At 37.9% G+C, this 10,752-nt stretch overlaps 1 protein-coding gene and 1 long non-coding RNA gene across 7 annotated transcripts in view; both read right to left on the reverse strand.

The window, feature by feature from the left end:
* trim3b (tripartite motif containing 3b) overlaps positions 1-10,752 on the reverse strand; it is a 32,918-nt gene that overhangs the window by 7,620 nt on the left and 14,546 nt on the right. For all 6 annotated transcript variants that reach the window (XM_032533467.1, XM_032533466.1, XM_032533469.1 and 3 more), the window contains exons 2-5: positions 7,081-7,256; positions 4,738-4,867; positions 729-839; positions 199-350 (exon numbers count right to left, since the gene is read on the reverse strand). In XM_032533467.1, the coding sequence (XP_032389358.1) occupies positions 199-350; positions 729-839; positions 4,738-4,867; positions 7,081-7,214 (527 nt within the window). In that variant the 5' untranslated portion in view covers positions 7,215-7,256. The remainder of the gene's footprint in view (positions 1-198; positions 351-728; positions 840-4,737; positions 4,868-7,080; positions 7,257-10,752) is intronic.
* Positions 2,996-4,728, reverse strand: LOC116700366 (uncharacterized). Its single transcript, XR_004334634.1, has 2 exons — positions 3,801-4,728; positions 2,996-3,081 (listed from the first exon to the last, which is right to left on the reverse strand). It is a non-coding gene; the product is annotated as an uncharacterized LOC116700366 (long non-coding RNA).

Here is a 10,752-nt window from a genome sequence, read left to right on the forward strand (position 1 = left end):
AAAAAAAAAATCAAAAAAATATCTGAAGAAGAACTAGCTATAAAGCTACAAAAGCTAAACTGTTCTTTAATGAAAATGCCACTTTACCCAGTAGGCTACCGTGTTTTGACATTCCAAGCACAGCATGGCATAGGTGATCTTTGATCTCAGATGCCAAACCTTTAGGAACCTGAAGTGAAGGAAATATTCTGACCTCACCTGCTTAGTATGGCATCCAGCTGGGTCTTCAGTGCAGCCTTGTGCTGTTCCACAACGTCCCGCAGAGGAACAGTCACGTGCTCTCGGTGCTCACCCTCCGTACAGTCCAGACACATGGCTGTCTCACAGGACTCGCAGTAGAACTCCATCACCTGCAGAGGGAGACAAACTGAGTCAAAAAGAAAACTCACTATTGCTGGACTTTGCAGCAAGTAAATCATTTAAGATTTAGTTTCTTTTGCATTTATATCTGCTAAAACAAACGAGGTTGAGGTTGAGAAGAATGTAGTAAGGATGTTTTTTTTGTATAGAAAATGGGAATTTGCAATTTGAATAGCTCTTTGAGTAGACCAAATGTTCAATGTGCATTTGTCTTTTAAATGTTGTAATCCTGTGCTTGTTGTGCGTCTCTGTTGTAACTCTTGCAGCAATTTCTCAGTGTCCAAAACGAATTTCTCCTTGGGGAGACGAATAAAGATACTTTGACTGTGAGCAATTTTGATGAGGTGATCACAAAAGGGAATTCCCACCTTTCCGTCATGGTTTGGGCAGCAGAGGGGCTTCCCTGCAGCTGCAGCACTAACTGACTCCAGGACACTGCAGGCCTCCGGCCGTGAGCACTCAGGGTCCCGTTGAAGGACCTGGACAAAAACATTTTAAACTTCATCAGAAACTTTTCAATCGTTTCAAAACACTTTTATTCACTGTTGTGGGATTTGTTCTTTTCTTTATTAGTAAGTAAGGGGTATTTTCAAATTATAATTTGGCAATGGACAATTGAGAAGAAACAGGCTTCTTCCACTTCTAAAAGCATCCCCTCCCACATACTTTCACCTACAGATGTCATTGAAACTTAAAACTAGTTTAGCTATTATAAAAACAATTATTCAGTGTTTTGACATATTATATGCTTCTTCTCTTCTCATGTCATACTCACTACTGTGACTTTTTCGACATACTGTACTATGGCTTTTTTACCACTTTTTTTGACATAATACACTATTACCTTTTTCACACATATCATACATACATACACACAGTACACACAGTACACATACATACATACATACACGCACACCTGGACTTAAATTCACACCTAGTCACTTTATCACTTCATCACTTTATCACTTCAATACTGGACTCAACACTGACACTTTAATAATAATTTATGGTCTTTTGTTTGTTTATTTGACAAATGTTCTTATTGTTGTTATTATCATTATTGTTATTTTGTTGTCTTTATACTGTCTTTCTTTTATCTATTTTTTAATTTCTTTTTTCTTGCTAAAACTGCTGCTGGAATTTTCAATTTCCTTGCGGGAGTCATCCCAAAAGGATCAATAAAGAGAAGTCTAAGTCTAAGTCTAGTCTATACTGCGTGGATGGGAGGTGGAATCGTTATCCCTTAACATCAAGGGATCAATCCAAGGCTCTTCTGGCCACATGTCCTGTGTGTTCCTAACTATCTCTATACTACGGCTAAACGTACTATGCTTTTTTCATCACCTTTTTTTTTTAAATATTATACTATGGCTTTTTTAATCACTTTTTTCATATACTATACAATGACTTTTCCGCACATGTACTGGGTGGCTGAGAGGGAGAATGGTTGTTCTGTAATCTCAAGGTCAGTGGATCGACCCCAGGCTCTTCTGGCCACATGTCAAAGAGTCCCTCACTATGGCTTTTTTCAACATACTATACTTTATCACTTTTGTCGACATACTATAGTATGACTTTTTTCAACATACTATACTATAGCTTTTTAATCTCTTTTTTGATATACTATACTATGGCTTTTTAATCGCTTTGTTGACATCCTATACTATACTATGGCTTTTTTCATAATTTTTATCGACAAACCATACTATGTCTTTTTTTGACATTCTATACTATGTCTATTTGGGCCACATGTTAAATTGTCTCCCACTATGTCTATACTGTGGCTTTTTTCAACATACCATACTATAGCTTTTTAATCATTTTTTTTAAAATACTGTACTATGGCTTTTTCATCACTTTTTTCGAAATACTTTACTAGGTCTTTTTTCAACATACTATACTATGGCCTTTTAACACTTTTTTCAACATACTATACTATTACCTTTTTTCCACACATCATGGGAGGTAGAATGGTTGTCTAGAGAGGCCAGGGGATCAATCCCAGACTCTTCTGGCCAGATGTTAAAGTCTCCCACACTATGTTTATACCATGTCTTTTTTCAACATACTATACTAAGGCGTTTTTCAACATAGTATTCTATGGCTTTTTTATCACTTTTTTTGAAATACTATAATATGCCTTTTTTAATCACTTTTGTTGACCTACTTTACTATGACTTTTTATTGCTTTTTCTACATACTACTATGGCTTTTTTCATCACTTGTGGCCACATGTCCAAGTGTTCCTCACTATATCTATACTCTATACTATTGCTATTTTCAACGTACTATGCTAAGGCTTTTTTCATCACTTTAAAAAAAAAATATTATACTATGGCTATTTTAATCACTTTTTTCAACATACTGTAGTGTGACTTTTTTCACTTTTTTAAACATACCATACTATAACCTTTTTTCCCGTACATCATACTGGGTGGCTGGGAGGTAGAATGGTTGTCCCAAAACCTCAATGTCTTTTTTCAACATACTATACTAAGGCGTTTTTCAACATAGTATTCTATTTTTTCAACAAAGCTTTTTAATCACTTTTCTTGATATACTATAGCTTTTTAATCACTTTTTCAACATACTATACTATGGCTTTTTTCAACATAATATACTAAGTTGTTTTTTTATCACTTTTTTCAACATACTATACTATTACCTTTTTTCCCATATATCATACTGGGTGGCTGGGAGGTAGAATGGTTGTCCCAAAACCTCAAATCCGGGCAATCAATCCCGTACTCTTCTGGCCCCATGTCAAAGTGTTCCACACTATGGTGTTTTTCAACATACTATACCACGACTTTTTTATTCACATTTGTCGACGTACTATAGTATGAATTTTTTCAACATGCTATTCTATGTTTTCTTCCATCACTTTTTTCAACATACTATACTATGGCTTTTTTGACATACAGTGATGCTCATAAGTTTATGAACCCATGCTAAAGTTGACTAAGAGGAGGAATAAAAAAATCATCTTTTGGAAACTGATCTTAATGACTTGACTTAATGAAAACAGGAAAAAAATAACCTTTAGTGACAACATTTTTGGGAATAAATAAATACTCTTCCTTAAAATAGAAGGGGCATAAGTATACACACCCCTATGTTAAATTTCCATAGAGGCAGGCAGATTTTAATTTTTAAAGGCCAGTTATTTCATGGATCCAGGATACTATTCATCCTGATAAAGTTCCCTTGGTCTTTGGAATTAAAACAGCCCCACATCACCACATACACTTCATCATACCTAAAGACTGGCATGGTTTTTATTTCATTTAGCCTAATAGCTGGTCTGATTTGCATTGAGGGATGATTTTATAGAAAGTACCCCATGCCAATCATTAAGTATGATGAAGGTGTATGTGATGACATGTCCACATACCATCCTGGGTGGCTTGTGTATGGGGGTAGAATGGTTGTCCCCTAACCACAAGGTCCATGGATCAATCCAAAGCTCCACTGGCCACATGTCAAAGTGTCCCTGACTATGTCTGTACTATGTCTTATTTGACATACTATACTATTACTTTTTCCTCATACCATAATGGGTGGCTTGTGGTTGAGGGGTAGAATGGTTGTCCCATGACCACAAAGTTGGTGAATCAATTTCAAGCTCCTCTGGCCACATGTCCAAGTGTACCTGCCTATTTATTATTCAAAATGCTATACTATGATTTATTTATCACTGTCTTTTGACATACTATACTGTGATTGTTTTAAACATCATTTCTTCGGAGGGACAATGGCTCAGTGGTTAGCATTGTTCCAACAGGCAACCAGTGAGTAGTCACTGCAGACTCTGACCCAGGTTTGATTGCCAGTTTGGTCAGTGCATTTTTAGGATGTTCTTTTCGACATAAAATACTTTAACTTTTTATTACTTTTTTCAACACATTATACAATGACCTTTTATCACTTTTTTTGTTGACATTATAAAGTTGTCAGTGTAACTCTGACCCAGGTTCAATTCCCAGTCTGGGCAGGCCCTTTTTATGAAGTTTTTTTTTTTACATTTAATACTATGACTTTTGTATGACTTTTTTTTTGCCATACTATACTATGACTTATGAATGACTTTTTTCAACATCTTATACTATGACAATTTTCAACAAACTATACTATGACTTCATCACTTTTTTTGGCATACTACACTATGCCTTGTTTTAACATAATACACTGTAACAATTTAGGATTTTTTTGCATGAATATTCATTTTTTTGTTTTTAAATAATCTTTGGTTTGTGGTAAAAATCATAATATGTTTCATCAGCGTTTTGTCTTTTGTTCATGTTCCACACTTGAAAATCCTTTTTGGCAAACACATGTGTGTCCGACTTGAATTTGTAAAGAGAATAAGAGTCAAACCTCCATTAGATTAGTGATGAAGAAGTTGTTCTGTAGAGCACACACTCCTTTCTCTGGCAGGATGGACGTCTGACGACACACTGGACACGAGAGCGTAAGAGACTCTGGGGGAATGTAATTCTGGAGACAACTGGAGGGAGGGAGTCAACAAATTAAAAAAAGCAAGATTTAGAATAAAACACCTAACTGATTGATTCTTTGCAATCATTCTGAGTATAAGTATAAGTAAAAATGAATTTACCAATAAAGCAGCGATAGAAGGAAAGGAGGAAGACACTAGAGAGACAGAAGTCACTTTATAAATAATTGAGAGACAGTGCTTAAATAGTGCTGCTGTCACAACAAATTGAGGATAAGTGTGACTCTGAGTTGATTCACAGAACCCACAGCCTTAAGAGATGCCACACACTTCCTCTTTTAGTAAGTGAATCTCTGGCAAATCAATCAGCCTAACAGAGACACTGAGAGATAAAAGACGAAAGGGAAAATAGATTTTTTGTGTTTTGGTTTCAGCTTTGGCATGTTTGTGTGTGTGTGTGTGTGTGTGTGTGTGTGTGTGTTTTGGATTCTGGCCTCATCCTGGCAGCAGCCACACATCTATTCCACCGGCCCTAAAGGATGAGGATGTTGTGCGGGTTGATTTGCCCTTAGGACGCAATCTATTTAACATTAGGCAACCTTCGAGCCAAAACCAAACCCTCAGCCAGCAATCTTTAGTTGTAATATGCAGATTAAACCACACTCCTGGCCTGCAGCCCGGCTGTTGTCCAGCATGTGATGTACAGTTGTTTTTCTTCAGCTTTTATTATCATTTAATTGGCAGTTGATGCTGCAAGAAATCTGAGTGTCGAGGATAAGTCTGTTGTACTCCAGGATGTCTGGCAGCTGCGTGGGCTGCATGCTGACACCATTCTGTTTAAACCAGACTGGCTCATATCAACCAAGCCTTGGTAAACTGCAGTTGTTAGCTTTTGAGAACAACGGAGAGCTTTAACAAAAGTCTATCTACCGCTATGTCAACACCACTGCAATGCTTTGTAGCCTAGATAGATGACGGTTGCTTTGTCAGACTTATAATCAGCTGGGACCACAACAGTTATGGGGTGAAAATGTCTGCGATGGGGCCCTCAACTAATGATACCTTTCATTGTGGAATAAAAGGCCAATTTGTGATTACTCAACTGCTTTTTGTATACAATGTCAAAAAAGTAAAATAAACAGAATAGAAAAGCAGCCAATAAAATTGAAAAAACAATTAATTAACAAACAGAACTGTTGTTGAACTGTTTTAGCACTTGTGTCACACTCATCTATGCTAATTAATAGCCAGTTGGAATCATACGTAAAAGGACAAGTAGCCACATGCCTCAATTGTAGAAAGATGTCAATTATTTTGGCCAATTTGAAACAGTTGCACATCCCATGGCAAAGTCAAGATCCTGATCTCTGAATAACGAGCCCATAACTTGGATAATCACAGAAGGCGTAAAATGGGAGCAGAATTACACCAAAAAGACTAGGCCCAGCATGGGTTTGCCAGCTTAACCCTAAAACCCCTAAAACTACATCAACCCATCCAGTATTAAAACATCTGTCTGGCAACAGCATGTATAGCTCCAGACAAAAAGTCTGTTCACCTCAGCAGGGCTCCAGATCACATCCAGCCATCCAGTTAAACCGTGGATTAAACTTGCCCTGCGGTGGGCAACTGTCCCTCACACTGCCTGGAAAAGGGATTTATTCCGTATTCTGTGTGGCTATTCAAAACTATTCCACAAATATTTGTGAACAGAGGTTTATATATTGAAAGATAATCCCAGTTATCCTGTGTGAATAACAAAATACCCCCTGCTCTATCCTCCCACCCTGACCCAAAACAAGCTTTTCTAATAGCCTCCTCTGTTTGGCACAAAAAGGCCCCAATAAGTATCACCTGAGGGAGTGTCATTTTTCTGAGGAACTGTAGATTGAGGAATTGTAATTGAGTCTCACAACAATGAGCGTTTCTCAGACGTTGCCAGTCCCTGATGCTGAGGAATGCACTTATCCCCATGGAGTCAGTGAGTGCTGTGAGCTATTTAATGGTGGCCAGGGATTTGCAATAGATGAGGTACTATTATTAGAATACATGTAAATAAGAAAATAATTCTTTAGTTATAGAATGGGAGGTTAAGTACTGGTAAGGGAAAAGCTAGTGTTGTAGCATCTTCTTTGCATGGCCAGCAAAAGCTAAATGTGGTGTAAGCAGAGACTGGGTTTGTGTCAAGTTTAGCTTGAGGGAAGTGAAGGTAATTAGGACTGTTGCCAGTTGTCAGTGAAACACAAGGCACAAATGTTAGTTACCTTTCACAGAAGGTGTGCAGACAGGGCAGGACCTTGGGGTTCCTGTAGTGATCCAGACAGATGCTGCAGACCAGAAACTGCTTGTCTATCTGACGCACCACAGGGCTGGTGCTCCCAGCCTCACGCTTTTCCATGGCAGAGGAAATTTAAAGCCACGGACAATGACAGTAGTTAACCTGCAGAGAGAAAAAAAGATAAATGCATGAACATTTGCCTATATTGCCTATAAAAGCTTTTCTGGACAGCGCCACTTTCAGGGTCGCTAATGCTCAGCAAACTTAGCAAAGGATGTACCAGGAACCAAAGTTAACAAAGCTGCTTAATTCCTTGATTAGTAGCAAAACATTTCCATTGTTAGGGTGTTATTTCTAGGTCAATACCAGACAAAAGCCAGCTGAAAGAGAACTGTGTGAAGCATGCACCAGTCCTGACAGCAGCAGATGTCAAACCAGTAAGGCCATGATGTACCTAGCTTTTGATTAACATATCAGATAACGCCAAAACAGGAACATAACAGGAAATTAGATATTTTGTAACTAAACAATAAGTGCAGTCTGTGGTTGAAGATGAACCTTTTATAATGAGCCTTTTATTACAAATACACAACACTATAGCCACACATGTAACCCAAAACATACTAAAACTACACCCTAAAACTGAAAACAGAATGTGCTGAGTAGGCATGGGTGATATAAGATTCTGATGAAAAAAATATATCACGGTTTCATGGTGTTGTGGTATTGCAATTACAGCTTTAAAATGTTTTATTTTTTAAAATGTAAAAAACAAAAAAACAATTTCCTCCATTGAACCCACTGCACACTGGCAGGGAGAGGGATTACTAAATTGCAGTTTCTTTCCTTGACCACTTATAAAAACAGATCATACTTTAGGAACGGTATGACAGAAAATTGTAGTGGTTTTGAAACCGTTACTTTTTCAAACCGCAATATTTACCTTGAAAACCGGTAACCGTCCCAGGCCCAGTGCTCAGTAGTGTCTATGTCTGTCTATATTTACAAGTCACTAGTAAGGTCTCACTACTGCTAAACTCTGTTTTGGGTCATACTGTAATCTGCTACTACCATATTCACTCTAGATAAAACCCTATGCTTTATAGCATACACAATGAAATACGAATATTATCAAACAAAAAACATAGATTTACAGTAATGTAAGAGAACTGTAATGTGCTTCACATATGTTGGCCTGTTAACAAATTAGTGATGTGTTTCTATTCAGTTGTTGTGTGTATTAAAGGAGCTGCTTATCAATTTTGTGTGATAGCAGGTCATAATTCTGCATTTGTATTTTGGTGGCTAGGCACCACTTTGCTAAAATTTGAAAAATAATCTGCCTAGCAACACAAACTAGTGCTGTCTCCAACTTGGCCCAATTTTTACATTGATCAGTGCAAGCCCCAACACATATGGCACAATAATTATGTTGGTATGTTAAAGGTGCTACTGCATAGGGGTGGGAATCACCAGATGCCTCCCGATACAATATCATCATGATACTTATGCCACGATACGATATTATTGAAATTTTAAACGTATTGCAATATTCTGCGATATATTGCAATTTATAACCTTTTTCCGTCTTCTATTTTTTCCCAATTTCAAATGATGTCCCCCAAAGGAAAACTTGTCAACATCTGTTTCATCTAAAAAGATAAATTTCTCTGTTTGTTCATATCACATCAATTTTATTGCCGCAAAATGGGATTGTCAAGCAGACAAACTGACCAACACATACATAATAAAAGACTGATACATGGCGCCTGCATCGGTTCAGTATTGCCACTGAAAATATCGCAATAATATGCTGTATTGATTTTTCCCCCCACCCCTGCTACTGCAGCATGTTCTCATTGATATGCACCTAGATTGTAAATGAAGTGGTAAAATCCGGTGTGGAAAAAATGGAATAAATGAATTCTATTTATCTGAATGATAGTAAGTACACACACCATTTACAATGTAGGAGGCCAAAACAACACGTGTTTCTTAGGAAAAAGCTTCACCTGACTTGACCTTTGACTTAAAATTATCACCTTTGACTCTGCATACCATTTTCTCCCTGTGGTGCTAACTGGCTCCAGTCGTCCTGCCACATTTTCTCAGCGGGTCAACATGTGTATTGTTAATGTATCAGACACAGTGTCTCAGCATGTGTCTTAAATAAACATCATCCCTGGCCTTAAGATATACAACAGTTATGGACATAACACAGTCAATGACAAGGACACAAACACACAAAGAAATACACACAGATACACTGGTAACCATCATGTCCCCACCAGAATCTTCCCTATCTGTTACTGCTGGATCTAACACGGCACACTCAATCCCCTATGTACCATCCTGTCTCATTGTCAGTTGTTGAGGATAAAGGTCACTTCTTAAGCTTTCAAGAGAACAACATGTCCCGTCCAAACTCTAGGTTAGGTACAGGCAGGGTGTTGGATGGAAATGATTATTGGTAAGTAGCTTATGTTTTGTCTAACTCTAAATATGCATTGTTCTCTATAAACCCTTTGTTTTAAACTGACACTTCAAGAGTATCCAGTTGTCTCAGTTTGATTCTGAGCAAACAAAGTCTCTCAATAGAACATAGAATTAAAGGGATCAACCACAGGATGTACTACGTACTTCAGTGCAGTTCTCACACGTATCCGTCATTCTCTTTTCTGTGCTAGAACATACTGATAGTAATTTAATGACGTCTCTCTAAATTTAGATACATGTATTAGTGGATTGGCTTTGAAGCAATGACGGTGAAACTAAAATAAACCAGGGGTCTTAGGACTTCTGGAGAGTGAAGTGGCTGATTTACTGTTGGTTATTCTGTATATATAACACAGTTCCCAAATGATAAAAATCCCAAATGATAATTCTGTCTCAAAACATTTGGATGAAAAATGTAGCACAAATGCTAAATCAATGCTAAATCTGTTCAGAGTCAGTCATAGAGAATGTAAAACCTTAGTTTCCGTTGAATTTACAGTTTAGTGAATGCATTTAAAAGGCACGGTCCTTTAACAAAGCTCTTGTGTGTCCCAGTTTTACTGTGAAGGTGGAGGGTGGGGGTGTGGCCCTGACCAACGGCCACTTTGCTTGTGTAAAAGCCATGATGTCTCTCTCTTTCTCAATGGTGGGCCAAAGTTTCTGGGCGGGCAAAGCAGAGAAAGGGGAGGTAACCTTACCCCCTATGACCTCATAAGGAGCAAGATTCAAGATCGGCTCGGTTTACACCTATCGCCATTTCCAGTCACTGTGGGATCATAGGCAGGCTGGGAGAACTGATTAATGTTAAAAAATAATAATAATAACTCATAAAGTGAACTTTTCATGCTACCTTCAACTCACACGCCTTAGAAGTAAAACAAAAAACTGAGTGAAGACATGCATATTCAAGGCTTTGCAGTTACTGGCAGCAGGGTTGGATAAAGCCAAGCCCAGGCAGGACTGCAGGAAGCTTAAAAAATGATGCATGAGAGGACACATCCTGCTGAGAGATCATTCTTCTGGCAATTATACTGTATGTGCAGTTAAAACAGCAGTAATGTTGCTGGTGGCCTTAGCCTGACTAATTCCTCAGATTCTTAAGATTACTGTTTTTACATGTGTAACTAAGTGTGTGTGTGTGTGTGTGTGTGTGTGTGTGTGT

This window comes from Etheostoma spectabile, chromosome 13 (genome assembly GCF_008692095.1).
Source record: "Etheostoma spectabile isolate EspeVRDwgs_2016 chromosome 13, UIUC_Espe_1.0, whole genome shotgun sequence".
Classification (NCBI taxonomy): Eukaryota; Metazoa; Chordata; class Actinopteri; order Perciformes; family Percidae; genus Etheostoma; species Etheostoma spectabile.